Genomic DNA, 13,551 nt, shown 5'->3' on the forward strand with positions numbered 1-13,551 from the left:
CCAGGCCACACCCCAGTCAGGAATAAAGTGCTAACTCCCCCAGGCTGTCTACGTGAGGGACTGGGGCCTGGTCTGGGAGGCAGAGGGCTGTGGGGGAGGCAGGGGCGGGGAAGCAGTTCTGGAGGCAGGGACCTGCCCCACAGGGGCATTTTGCATAAAGGTGGACCTCCCTTCTAGCAGGAGGGGCCAGGAAGAGGGGCTGGATCAGGCAGAAGGGGACCGGTCTCCGTGGTCATCAGTATGGCTGCTTATTCAGGAAGCGAGAGAACATGGTGAGGGCAGCCTGGGGCTTGTCGGTGGGGACCATGTGTCCAGCGCCCTAGGAGCAAAGCTCTGTGAGATTCCCCTTCTTGTGTAACCCCTGCCCCTGGGCGCCCCTCCATCCTACTGGATCCCCCCAGCCAGCGACCTTCCTCTTCTCCCAAGCCTTGCATTCTCCCCACCCTGCCCAGAACGCTTGCCCTTATGGGGCCAGATGGTAAATGGGTGTAAAAGGGAGTCGGAAGGAGAGGACGGGTGGGTTCTGCCCCATCCCCTCCAGCCAGGTAGCCCTTGCTAGGCCCAAGCCCTACCTTGATGGTGAGAAAGGCGATGTGGGAGAACTCCTTCACGAAGCCTGCGATCTGCTCCCCGCTGTCCCCGTAGTCCACTAACCAGGGCCGGCGCTGGACCTCCATCTGCCCCACATGGGAAGCCTTAGCAGCCTGCGGCTGTCCTCAAATCTCGCTCACATCTGCCAGCAGGACCTCAGGGGCCCGAACTCCCCCCAGGTTTGTCCTCTCTGTCTGCCAGAGCCAAGCTGCCAGGCACAGCTGCCCTATCCCTGCACCCAGCCTCACCCCAGAGCCGGGATCCTTGCCTTACCTTCTGGTTCAGGGAATCCACAAACCACTCGTCCCCCATGAAATTGCAGGCCATGTCCACATCTCCGTTGTAGAGCAGGATCCGGTATTTCTGGAGCAGAGCAGGGGGGGAAGTGGGAGGGTCTGGAATGAGCCCAGGCCCCAGCCCTTCCCGGGTTCAAGCCTTACCCCCTCAGGGAATTCGAGGGGCCTTGCTAAATAGCACAAAGCAGGAAACACTCAAGTTTTCTGACTGTTTCCTACATGACTGGTGTTTTACTAAATGCTTTACCCATGCAAGTAGATACCATTAACCCCATTTTATAGGTGGAGAAACCAAGTCTCAAGATGGGAAAAACTTGCCCAGGGGCGCATGGCTAATGAAGGGACGTACACACAGACGATCTGACCCCTAGAGGTTATGCTCTAACCACTGGTCCTAGCCTGGCTCTGTCAGGATTTCCTAGATGACCTTGGACAAGGCCCTCTCCCACCCTGAACCTCCATTTGCTCGTTTGTAACGCATTCTCGCCAGCTCTTCTCAACCTAAAAGCTCCTTGGCTGATGCAGCCTCCTATGGCAGAGCAGCATGGGGTGGGGACAAAGCAAGGTTCAAATCATGACCCTGCCAGTCACTGGACTTCATTTCTTGGAGTTTCAGCTCCCCGTGTCCGGAGTGGCACGCTAAAGGGGGCCCCGCCTTGTCATGCCGCTCCAGGGTCCTGAGGCTGCTGGTGGACCCAGCTGTGCCGCTCCCACTCACCTGTGTGGTGAGCAGCTTAAGGTACTGGGACTGCATGCTTTGGTAGAGACGGCGGTACTGTATATTCACCAGGAAGCTGCAGGAGCACGTGGGCGGGTCCCAGGAAGACCAGGTAGAGGGAGAAAAAGAGATCAGCTCTCCTCTCCCGTCCCCTCCTACCTCCAAGCTCCAGCCTGAGAGGCAGAGTTGGGATTCAGTCCCCTCCTCAGGCACATCATCTCTCTAGGACTTATGTGGATGGGGAGCTGGGATTCAGCCCACCCCCGTGCAGAAACGTGTATGGGAACATTTAGTGATTGGTTTGCAACTGGCATTTAGCGTGCAGGAGCCCACCGGTGGGAGAACCACAGCCTGTAACGGCAGTAGGGCAGGGGCACTGGCCAATCAGCATGGACCTGAGTGGCCCCTGCTCTGCCAGGCGGCATCTTTTACTCATACGGGTCATAGGAGATCTCTGCAGCTGGGGACTACATTGGAGTGGGGGTGGGGGACAGTGTCTATTTACTAAATGCCAGGGGAGTAAATCGCTATTTTACCAGCCCAGGTGGCCATTTAAGAACGAACTAGCTAAATATCAATCAATTTAGGGGCTAAACACCTGCACGGGACCCTGTGTCACACCCTGGGTGCCTGAAGCGCCCCCACAAGAAACCCCAGCCAAGGGATCCTGGGAAACCTTTCTGATACCCAGGAGCCCCAAGTGCCTGCCACCCCTGGGGCCACGGCTGGCCGCAAAGCCTCACTTGCACATGTCCCAGTGGGGCAGCTGCTCGGGGATGTGGAGGGCCTTCCGCACATAGGGGTTGTTGAGGTACGTGGAGGCGGCTGTGGTGTTGGTGCAGGGGGGGTCCATGCGCAGCCTATCCCCAGAACGTAGCAGTGCCTGGGGGCACAGACGGCAGGTCAGGGTCTTCGTTTCCCTCCCCCCCCCCCCCCCCACCACCAGGAGAAAGTCCATGCTCTTCCTGCACACCTGATGCCATGTCCGCTTCAGCGGCAGGCGAGTGAAGATGTTGCCCAAGTCATGGAGCACAATGGCGTCCTTCTCGTACCTGCAAGTGAAGCGGGGGACGTGTGCCTCAGCCTCCAGATGGGGGCTGGGACTGGCCCCCAGGGCACACGGCAGGGCCTACCTTAAACGGCCAGGCACACCCCCAGCACATGGGGCATAGAGGTTGTAAATGTTGAGGCCGGAGTTGCCCACGATGCGGGACACTTCCTGCAGCTGCAATGATACATGGGAGCCACCGTGCTTCACAGAACCCTGGCCTCCCCGTGATCTCACCAACTCGTCCCAAGATTGACGGCTCTCCTACTCCACTTCTTGTCATTACCCTTCCCCCACTTTTTTTCCACAGGCAGGGAAACTGAGGCTCAGTGGAAGGAATCTGCCAGACCTGGGTCCAGAGCCTACTGCCGCTACATCCTAGCACTGTGACTTCAGGCGAGTGATTTTAACGTTCTTGGCCTCGGTTTCCTCTTCTGGAAAACGTGGATAATACGATCTCCCTTAAAGGAATCTTGAAGATTAAATAATCTATGTTGATATAGTTCGGCCCGGTGCCTGGCACAGAGTAGATGCTCGACAAGAGGGAGATCCTTTCCCTCACAGGGGTTATGGGATTTGCCTAGAAAGTCCCAGAAGTAGTGGTGGGAACACATCCCTAGACGTATCCCAGAGGACATCAAATTGCTGGAGGAGGCAGGATAGGAAAGCAATAGGGGATGGGGTCAGGGAGGCCCGAAGGAGGAGATGTGGTCCTATTCTCAGGGCCGGGGGTGTCAGGGGTGACACAGGTTGGGCGGCAGAACCTCACATTGGTCACGCATTCTGGGTCTCTGTTGTCATAGAAGTTACACTTGTTCTGAGAGCAGCAGTGGGTCTGGAGAGAAGACCAGAGCCTGTAGGAGACGCATGAAAGTGTTCAGGCCCAAGGTGGGCTCCCACCCTCCACATCCAACCTCCCGCCACCACCTGACCCCAGCCAATGAGGAAACAGATCACAGGGGATGGTACGCAAGTTCCAAACCTAGCTGCTCTGGGGCCACACAGCCAGCCCTCCTGAGTCCATTTAAGTTCTGGTCTCCATTCTTTGGCCTTTCAGCACCAAACACGTCTAGCAATCCCAGCCCCCACCCCCTGCTCAGAAACCAGGGTAGGGCCTGGGGTATCATGTGCCTGGAGGGCAGACCTGAGATCCTCAAGACCTGCCCCACCCTAGAGATTGCCCAACTGCCCCCTCCCATACCTGTTCCCAAGGAGGCCGTGGTAGTAGGCGAAATAGACCAGGGAGTTGTCATTCTGCTCGTAGGAGGAGAGTCCGTTGCCCACAGCCAGCCCCTGTGAAACACCCAGGGCATTCAGGTCATCTGGAGGGAGAGGGGGAGCCTCCCCTGACTACACCCAGACCTTCAGCAATCTGGAAGCTGAAATCCAAGGTGGTTTGTGGGGAGGCCACTTGAAGCTAAGAACAGAGCTGGCTGGCAGACAGGTGAGCTTCCTGTTGTGGGAGGCACGTGAGCAGAGACAGGCCACCCAGTGGCAAGCATGTTATAAAGGGGACCAGGTTGGACAGAGAAAATGGCCTCTTTCACGCTGCTAACCACAAGGCCAGGACAAGTTGCCTCTCTTCCCTCCTGCAGCGGCCCTGTACCTGAAGGTTCATGCTGGGATCCTGCATGACCAACACTGCCAGGGTGGGGATGTAAATGCCGGCATAGCTCTCTCCTGTCAGGAAGAGCTCATTGTCCTTGTACTCCGGGAAGAGGCGGAAAAAATCCTTAAGGGCCTCAAAATTACTCTGGGCGACCTAGGGAAAAGAGGAGGAGAGGATCAAAAGGCTTTGGTATTTGAGCTGGAAAGAATCTGAGATAACGACATCCACCCGTTCTGAGCAAGAGGAAGTGGCTTGGCCAAGACCACACACAGCATGTGACAGAGCCAAAATCCAGACTCCAAGGCCATGCACTTTCCCTCCTGGGTCTCGCTGCCTTTAGAGAACCAGGGAGGCTGGGGCACAAGGGCAGGCACTGGACTCACCTCCGTGTCATTGGTTGCATAAGACTTGTCATCAGAGTAGGAGAAGCCCACCCCAGCTGGGGACTCAAGATACAATACGTTGGCAATCTGGAGGGGAGGAGGAAATGAACTGAAGAGGAATCCCCAACCCATCCAAGTGCTCAGACACCCCCACAGGACCCCCTGGCTCCGGCTATACCAGGTTCCAGGAATAGGGGTTGTACTCCAGGGTGGCACCATCTGGCTGCACCTGAAGAGGAAAGAGATGGCTAAGTCCCAAGGACTAACTGGATGGAAGGAAAGGGCTACCGTGCTGGGCAGTTCACATTTGGGCAAAACCCTTGAAAGGTACAGACAGTGAAACGAACGGTGCGGATGAGGAAACCCAGGCTCCGGAGAAGGGCGCGCTTGGGAAAAACCTCCGAGTCCTGTTCTCCCTCCTCCCGGGCCCTTTCCTTCAGGAATGCTTCCCTTCCTGGTTAGGGGGCAGATGGTGGCTTTCGACTCACCAGGAAGGGGCCGTGCTCCGTGAGGAAGCCGTCTAAGGAGCTGCAGCCCGGCCCTCCGTTGAGCCAAAGCACCACAGGGCTGCTCTTGGGATCCTTCTGGGACTCCACAAACCTGGGAGGGGAGGCAGAGCAGGGTGGGTGCAGGCGGAGGGGCCCCTTCCAGCGCTCCCTGCTCTCAGGCTCCCTCAGGGGTCTTCAGACCCTCCCCCACCCCGCGCCCCGTCACCTCCCCGCCCGGGACGGGGTGGGGGGTGGCGCAGACCAGTAGTGGAGGTGCTTGGAGTCGGAGCCGCGGAGGTAGCCTGAGTACTGGCGGAAAGCTGGCTGCTTGGCCAGCCCGGGCAGGCACTGGATCTCGTCCAGGTCCGGCGCTGCCCGACCCGGGGGCGCCCAGGCCAGGAGCAGCAGCAGCAGCAGTAGCAACCACGGCGGCGACAGCGCGGCCCCGACCATCTGCGGGAGGAAGTGGGGCCGACTGTTTCCGCGCTCCCTTGCTCCTCCAACGCTTCGGTGCGATCGCCCCGCGGAGGAGCTGACGGCGCGGCGGCCATCGGAGCCCCCCAACCCGGCCCGGCCCCAGCGTCCGCCCGCCCGCCGCGCCGCCCGGGACCGCGGGTCCCCTCCAGCCTCCAGAGCGACCTCACCTCGGCTCCCCAGCGTCGTTGCTCTCCCGGAGGGGCTCGGCCTCGGGAAGTCATGTGGAGTCCAAGTCACGTGGGCGCCGGCGCCACGTGACAGTCTTCCTCCGGCGCCTCTCAGGTCTCCGGGGACCCAGGGGACGCAGGCGGCGGCGGCCGGCGCTGGGTCAGAGTCCGCGGGCTTCTCAGGTTATCTCGCGGGCGCCAGCCATCGGATGACCCAGATGTCGGCGGCCAGGATCCCCCGGCCTCCCGGGGGCCCCGGTCCAGGCAGGATGGCTGAGCGAGCGGCGCTAGGACCCCCGGGCAGAGCCTCGGGGAAGGGGGTGGGGGTGGGGGTGGAGTGGGAGGGATACCTTACACGGTGCCCCCGCCGTCACCCTCAGAGCACGCCGCCCAAAATAGCCCCCGGCGCCCGCTGGCCTATCTCACGGCTGGGAGATGGCTGCTGTCTCCGAGCCCGTGGACTTGGGTGCGCCTTGGAGAGCCGCGCGCCCCGAGCCCCCTCCCACACGCTTCCACAGGGTGCATGGTGCCAACATCCGCGTGGACCCCTCCGGGACGCGGGCCACACGCGTGGAGAGTTTCGCTCACGGCCTGTGCTTCAGTCGCGAGCCGCTGGCCCCGGGCCAGGTATTCTTGGTCGAGATCGAGGAGAAAGAGCTGGGCTGGTGCGGGCACCTGCGCCTCGGCCTGACTGCGCTAGACCCTGCCACTCTGGCCGCGGTGCCCGAGTTTTCGCTGCCCGACCTGGTCAGCCTCGGCCACACCTGGGTCTTTGCCATCACGCGCCATCACAACCGCGTGCCCCGGGAGGACGGCCCGGAGGCAGAGGCAGCGGTCCCCAGCCGCCCCCCAGCCCTCCTGGTGGAACCCTATCTGTGCATTGAGCAGTTTCGCATTCCCCGAGACCGCCTGGTGGGCCGCAGCCGGCCCGGGCTCTACAGCCACCTCTTGGATCAGCTGTATGAGCTGAACGTGCTGCCTCCGACCGCGCGCCGCAGCCGCCTGGGCGTTCTTTTCTGCCCGCGCCCTGACGGCACGGCGGACATGCACATCGTCATCAACGGCGAGGACATGGGTCCCAGCGCCCGGGGGCTGCCAGCCGCCCAGCCCCTCTACGCAGTGGTGGACGTCTTTGCCTCCACCAAGAGTGTGCGCCTTGTCCAGCTCGAGTATGGCTGTAGGTATCCCACCCCCTGGGCAGCGACCCCTCCTGGCCCAGTGTGGGACAGGAACTTGCGAGGACTCCCAAGCCAGCTAGCAAGGCCTTGGTCTGTCCAGCATTTGTTTAGAAGTTGGGGAATCGAATTTCCAATTATGCCTCTGCTTGTGATCTTGGACAAGTGGCTCTCTGGCTCTGGGTCTCAGTTTAGCCATCTCAGCTGTGATGGATTAGGATGCTGGCTTTGCCAGTATTTTCTGTATTAACCTAGAATCCCTGGGGCAGGGATTCTAAACTGATTTTACATCCAGGCTGCTTTGAAAATCGTGTGCCCTTTTATTCGACAAGTGCTCCTAGATTTAGGCATACCAGTTCAAAGGCACTGTAGGCCCCGGATTGAGAGCGTCTTAATCCTGAGGTCTGGTTCTTTATAGCTCTGCTAAGCTCTTTATTTATACCTCTGATCATTTTATGGATTCGCTGAACTAGAACCCACTCTGTCAGGCCTGTGCCGGAAGCTGGGTGAGCATAGGTGAATCAAGCACTACCTATATCCCCAGAAGCTGCTAAGGAGGGGTTAAAATAGAAATAGGGCTGCAGCAATGTCAAAGTTTGGAAAAGAGGTGCTTATCTTGACCACATGAACAGCCCCATGACTCAGGCTGGGCCTGGAGAGCAGAAGGAACTTGCCCAAGTTAATGACAAAGGGAGAACCGAGACCTAGATCTTTTGGGTCTCGGCCTCAAGTTCAGTGTGCCTTTGACAGCCTTCTTTCCACAGTGCCGTCCCTGCAGACTCTGTGCCGCCTAGTCATCCAGAGGAGTGTGGTGCACCGGTTGGCCATCGATGGGCTCCACCTGCCGAAAGGACTTAAGGATTTCTGCAAGTATGAGTAAGGGCTTGCGGCCACCCTGGAACAGGGCCACAGGAGCATGTCCTGGCCCTGGAGCTGTGGCTGGTCCGAAGCTGGCCATACTGCTGCCGGCCAGGCCTGGAAATAAACACAGCGATGCTGACACTGATCACTGGAGGGTCTCCTTGCCCTGGAAGCCTGTGAGGGGCACTTTTTAGAATTGTTGTGGGTCAGCAGGTCAGAGCAAGAGAGAGCATTTTATTTATTTAAGTTTATTTATTTTTGAGAGAGAGAGAGAGAGAGAGAGAGAACGAGTGGGGAAGGGGCAGAGAGAGAGGGAGAAAATCCCGAGCAGGCTCCACACTGTCAGCACGGAGCCCGATGCTGGGCTTGAACTCACGAACCATGAGATCATGACCTGAGCTGAAACCAAGAGTCGGGCGCTTAACAGACTGAGCCACCCAGGCACCCCAAGAGAGAACATTTTAGACGTTACCTAGACCAGTGGTACCCAGCCTGTCTACTCATTAGGGTTATCTGGGACACCTAGAAAGCTGATGCCCCAAACTCCATCTCCAGAGATTCTCATTCCATTTGTCAAAGGATTAGGCCTAGACATCGTTGGTTTGTAAAAACAGCCTGGAGATTCTAACACAGAGTCAGGATTGAGAAGCGCTCCTTTAGAATAGAGGTCTTGACTTTGGCATATATTATAACCACTTAAAGACCTTTGAAAAATACTGACAACTGGGTCTGACCCTGGGATTCTGATTTAATTGGTCTGGGATGAGACTGGGCCTCGGTATTTCTAAAAGCTCCCAAGAGAACTTAATGTGCACCCCAGTGTGCGACCCAGTGTCCCAGACCAACGATTTCATTTTGCAGTCGGGAAACTGAAGCCTAGAGATGGAAACGTATTCCAGAGGCACACAGCAAACTCCCTCTCTCATACTGCAGAGCACAAAGCACTTGCCTCCTTTATTTCTATCTCTGATCTTTTGCTTCCATACGAATAATCGCATTTAATCCTCACGACGCTGGTGAGGTGGTGGGTGGCCATTACTCCCACTTTAGAGAAGACTGTCCAGGAACAAAACTGTCAAAGTGACTCGCCCATGGTAGAGATAAGAACCTAGAATGTCCGGTCCCTGGTCCAAGGCTCTTTTAACCCCATCCCATTGTCATATGCGGGTTCTAGAATGAACAGGTCAGTGCTGTGAGGTGGGTTCCAGGTGTACAAGGGAGGGACTATGAAGTGACGTTCTAGAATGGTGGAAAGGGTAGGAGAGGAGGCAGGTGACTGTTCCCTCACAAACGGGGGCTTTGGGGCAGACATGTCCTATTTCATGTCTCCACAAGCTCATCAAGGTCTTCTGCCTTCCAGCCAAGGTGAGAGAGGGTCTTCTGGAACTGGAGGGGGCGCCACAACTTCCCCTGAGAACTTGTTTCCTGCCTCCTGGGAGGTGGAGGTTCTGCCGGGGATTTGGGGGCTGGCCCTGGAGTCAATTCTCTGAAGAACGCCATTCCAAAAGTCCTTGCCGGTAGCTACCTGCCTGCTCACTCATTCATTCAACAAACACTTCTCCGTTACTTATTCGATGTTGGGGCCTGGGGATGTGGGTATGAGGAAAACACCTAGTTCCTGACCACTAGACAGCCCTGCCGGGGCTCCTGTTTCCAGTGCTCTGCTCCTATGCCCTGCCCCTCAGGGCCTCCTCAAAGAGACCAAGAATAACATTCCATCTCCTTCCTGTCTCTACAGGTGGGGCTGCTTCTCCGGGCTCATCCCTTGGCCTCTATAGTGCTGTAGAGCCAGTAGTGGTGGCCCCTGGTGGACTAGGCCCACTGAGCCAGAAACCTGAGCAGGTGGCGCCTGCTGCCCAGGCCCGGGGCCCGGCCCTGGCAGTGCCGGGAGCCAGGGGCTGCCCTGGGGGGGCTGGCTGGGAGACCCTGCGGCAGAAGGAGTACAGCCGATACCACCACAAGTCCCCCCACGCGAGGCGGCCGGAGAGCTTGGGCTGGGAGGACGGCTGCTCCACAAACAGAGCTCCCCACCTGGGTGGCCCCAGCAGGCCTGGGCCCCTGCTGCTGTGTGGGCTGTCACCAGGGATTTTACCCATGCCCTCTGAGGCAGGGGGGAAGGAGGCCGGCTCCCAGCCTGACATCTGCATCCTTACCCTGGCCATGATGATCGCTGGCATCCCCACCGTGCCTGTCCCCGGCCTGCGGGAAGAGGACCTGATCCGGGCAGCTCAAGCTTTCATGATGGCCCATCCGGAGCCAGAGGGGGCTGTGGAGGGGGCGCGGTGGGAGCAGGCACGCGCCCACGCAGCCTCTGGGCAAATGCCCCTAATGAGATCCAGGAAAGGCCAGCCTCCTGGCTCCTGCTTGTAGCTGGATGAAATAGCACCAGACACACAGGGTGGCTTCTCCGTATGGTTTTTGGGCAGACAGGATTGGGGGTGCCTGTGGCAAGGATGGGGACAGGGCAGTCGTTGGAGCTGCTCTGACGAACGCAAGTCTTTCATCAGGGTCCAGACCCCAGGAAGTTTCTCCAGATAGCACTAAGTCAGGAAATAGATCTTATCAGAGTAGTTATGATGAAAATTACCTGAGGTAGGGGGCCCGGCTTGGAGTGGAGGTCGCTTTTGTATTGTTTTGGGATCCAATCAAGATTTCTTGTACAACGTCCTAGGCAATGTGAATTTTCCTCTTGCCTTACATTTCCCGGCCAGCTGAGGGCAGGTGATGGGAGCAGAGGCAAGGAAGGAAAATGAACAGTTATTTGAGCACCCACTGGGCACTGGGCCCATTACACGCAGGCTCTCCTTTAGTCTTGCCAATGCTGTGCTATCTCCATTTTTACAGATGAACAGATTGAGCCTTTTTAAGGGTGTCTTGCCTGAAGTCTCAGAGCTAGTAGCAGGCACAACTAGGCCTCAGAAATCAGGCAAGGAACCAGGATTTGCATGTAGTGTCAGACTCCAAAGTCTTTCTGCGATATTTGCTCTGCTGCCTTCTAGAAGACAAAAAACTAGACAAGTGCTGGAATGGGCAACATTTGACTTTAATGACCTCTGGGTGGGGGTTAGGGGACAAAGGCTGGGATCCACCTTCTCTGTGGGTCAGGTGAATCATCTAATGACTGGGGAAGCTGTTACCAGGCCCCTGCCCTTGATCTCCACTCAGTGTCTTATCCTAGAGCAGGGGGTCACCTGTTTTTGCAAGGCCCTTGGGCTAAGAATGGTTTTTAACCTTCTGAAAAGGCCGTCAACGCAAAACCAAGCCAAGAATATACAGCAGAGACTGTGGCCAGCAAAGTCTAGAGTATTTACTGCTAGGCCCTTTACAGAAAAAGTTTGCTGACTCCTGTCTTCGGGAACGAGACACATTTTAGGTAGCAGTCTGCAGTAGAATAGAAGAGCCTTGTCCTTTCCTGGAGGGAGGGCCCATGGAAGTACAACAGTGTGAGTGCATGTTGCTGTGTGTGTGTCGGGGTGGATGTGAGTGTGTACGCGTGTGTGAGCATCTCCGGGCACAGGGTAATCAGAGCTGGACCTGCTCATAAGGGCCGATCCAGCTGTCGGCCAGTTCCCGCAAGGTGCTGTACCTCCGTTCGAACTCCTCCTGGCTGCAGTGCTGCAAGAGCTGACTCACCTCCTCAGTGAGGAGCGCCACGGCCAAGTGCTTATCCAGCGTCTCACTCCACTTGCTGCCCAGGATGTCGTCTAGACTGGCAGCACAGCCTGCTGTCCACTGGGCTGGCAGCATGTCGGGCTGGAGCACCTGGTGGCGGGCACTGAGCAGGGCTAGGATGTGGCGGCAGGGCAGGTGGAAGGCCTGGTTAAAGTAGCAGCTGCAGCTGGCAGGGGGCTGAGGCTGCACCCTATGGGTGTCCTCCAGGATCTGTATGTTCACCTTTTCTGAGCCGGAGCCAATGAGGTGCACCGATTTCTGGACCACAGCCAGCTCCCCCAGGCAGAGCTGGGCTGCGGGCCCCGTGCAGATGGCATTGAGGGAGTGCTGGATGCGGGCTTCTACTAACTGCTCCACTCTGGGGCTTTCGGGGCTGACGCCTAAGGGGGCGTGGTTGTTCTGGGGACTCAGGCCCAGGCTGGAGCTTGCCATGTCTCCAGAGTTCTGCTGCATGTATCGGAGCAGCAAGGTCACGCCTTGTTCCACACACGGGGTGGTGCCAAAGAACTGGCTGAGGACGCGGGTGGTGACCTCCAGGCCCTGGAAGTAGCGGCTGCTCTCAGCCCGGCTTCTCCAGCGGTGGGCCAGCCAGATGCGGTCATTGAGCAGCCAGTGCGAGTGGAGCTCGGGCAGCTGGGCCGGAGGGATGCAGCTGCTCAGGAGCGTATACAACTTCCTCAGGTTGCCAGCTGTGGCCGAGCACATCGTGCTCTGCAGGGAAGTGAGGAGCACCCTCTCCACAGGCTGTTCAAGGGACAGCTGATAGAACTTGCCCTGGAGGAACTTACAGATGTGGAAGGCTGAGAGCAGGACCTCGGCTGCGGGGAACTCCATAGTGAGGGTGGGCAGGGGGAGGAAGTGGGGATCCACCAGGATAGTACAGACTCTCTCCCATGCTGGGTTAAACTTCTTAAACACCTGGAACATCTGGGCCAGGCCTTCAGCATCCTCCTTGGCGGGAATGGCGAAGTAGACGGCCCGGGCCAGATGACCCTCCAGCTGCACCCGAGGTCCATCTACCAGGAAGGTATATAGCACCTTGCCCACTGGGTTATAGGTCCGGTGGATAAATAAGATCTCAGGGAAATGGGCAAAGACACCTTGCATAAAGCAGCTCTGGTAGTTGAGGGTATCTAACTCAGCAGTCTTGCTAATCTGATACAGCAGCATAGGTGGGTTTGGGTCCTCAATCAGGAGCTCATTCAGCATTGTCAGGGCCATGGGGAGATGGGAGATGTCTGGATGCCAAGGTCAAAGTACTTTCTCTGCAAGGCTGCTGTCCAGGAGACTCTCAGGATCTCAAGCTCCAACTAAGTTGAAGCCTGAGGCTGGACTGTAGTTCCCAGATCTTGTTCCGAAGATGGGCCTAGGGAGAGGAACACAAGTTTAAGGCAATAGTAGGGGCTCAGCTCTTCAGTTATGTATCCAGACAATATTGCTTACTATGTAAGTATTGCTTATTACTGTGACAGTATTGCTTACTGTTCTGGGGGAGATATACAATAAATGTGTAAAGAGATAAAGATATAACAAATAAGGAAGGTTACAAAGACCACAAAACTGGGTAACAGGTAGAGAGTAAGGTGGGGGAGGAAGGGATACTTTGGCTAAGGTGGCCAGGGAAGCTCTCTCTGGGTGGGGAGAGAGGATGACATTGGAGCTGAGACCAATTGGTAAGGTGGCCATAGGAAAATTCAGTTCCAAGAGATTGAAATGGGCGTGAAGGCTGGAGGTGCATGTGGCCTTTTTTTTTTTTTTTTTTCTTAAACAACATTTTAAATATCTGTTTAGTGCTTTATATTTGCAAATTACTGCTGGTATCCGTTCTTCCATTTGGTCCTGGTATATACAAGCGAACTGATTGCCCCCAAAATTGTATGATTCTGGGCAAGTCAGTGACACTCCCTCTGAGCCTCAACCCCTTGAACCACGAACAGGGGCTATCAAATGTGCTTGGCTTCTCCTGCCTCTCCATTAATCCCTCTATTAACTGCAATACTCTGTTCAAATGTTGCCTCTATTTGGCCCCAAATCGGGTTACTGTCCCCATTCTACAGATAAGAAAC

At 56.9% G+C, this 13,551-nt stretch overlaps 4 protein-coding genes across 5 annotated transcripts; 2 read left to right on the forward strand and 2 right to left on the reverse strand.

Annotated features, from left to right (window-relative positions):
- Window positions 1-150: 150 nt before the first annotated feature.
- Window positions 151-5,861, reverse strand: CTSA (cathepsin A). Of its 2 annotated transcripts, none has more exons than XM_049650667.1 (15): window positions 5,778-5,861; window positions 5,396-5,586; window positions 5,134-5,245; window positions 4,824-4,874; window positions 4,646-4,732; window positions 4,260-4,415; window positions 3,855-3,946; window positions 3,423-3,507; window positions 2,739-2,830; window positions 2,579-2,657; window positions 2,349-2,488; window positions 1,606-1,681; window positions 865-954; window positions 573-710; window positions 151-319 (listed from the first exon to the last, which is right to left on the reverse strand). In XM_049650667.1, exons 1-15 carry the CDS (start codon window positions 5,829-5,831, stop codon window positions 236-238), a joined length of 1,527 nt encoding a protein of 508 aa, XP_049506624.1. In that variant the 5' UTR covers window positions 5,832-5,861; the 3' UTR covers window positions 151-235. The 2 variants fall into 2 exon arrangements, with proteins under 2 accessions (XP_049506624.1, XP_049506626.1); XM_049650669.1 differs by having other exon boundaries at window positions 573-677; window positions 5,778-5,860.
- Window positions 5,862-5,943: 82 nt separating this feature from the next.
- NEURL2 (neuralized E3 ubiquitin protein ligase 2) lies at window positions 5,944-7,958 on the forward strand. The gene is made up of 2 exons (XM_049650679.1): window positions 5,944-6,954; window positions 7,717-7,958. Exons 1-2 carry the CDS (start codon window positions 6,213-6,215, stop codon window positions 7,830-7,832), a joined length of 858 nt encoding a protein of 285 aa, XP_049506636.1. The 5' UTR covers window positions 5,944-6,212; the 3' UTR covers window positions 7,833-7,958.
- Window positions 7,959-8,034: 76 nt separating this feature from the next.
- Window positions 8,035-10,760, forward strand: SPATA25 (spermatogenesis associated 25). Its single transcript, XM_049650681.1, has 2 exons — window positions 8,035-9,178; window positions 9,552-10,760. Exons 1-2 carry the CDS (start codon window positions 9,058-9,060, stop codon window positions 10,181-10,183), a joined length of 753 nt encoding a protein of 250 aa, XP_049506638.1. The 5' UTR covers window positions 8,035-9,057; the 3' UTR covers window positions 10,184-10,760.
- Window positions 10,761-11,096: 336 nt separating this feature from the next.
- Window positions 11,097-12,715, reverse strand: ZSWIM1 (zinc finger SWIM-type containing 1). Its single transcript, XM_049650671.1, has one exon. The coding sequence runs from the start codon at window positions 12,704-12,706 to the stop codon at window positions 11,336-11,338; it is 1,371 nt and encodes a 456-aa protein (XP_049506628.1). The 5' UTR covers window positions 12,707-12,715; the 3' UTR covers window positions 11,097-11,335.
- Window positions 12,716-13,551: the final 836 nt, after the last annotated feature.

This window comes from Panthera uncia (genome assembly GCF_023721935.1).
Source record: "Panthera uncia isolate 11264 chromosome A3 unlocalized genomic scaffold, Puncia_PCG_1.0 HiC_scaffold_11, whole genome shotgun sequence".
In the NCBI taxonomy this organism is placed as follows: domain Eukaryota; kingdom Metazoa; phylum Chordata; class Mammalia; order Carnivora; family Felidae; genus Panthera; species Panthera uncia.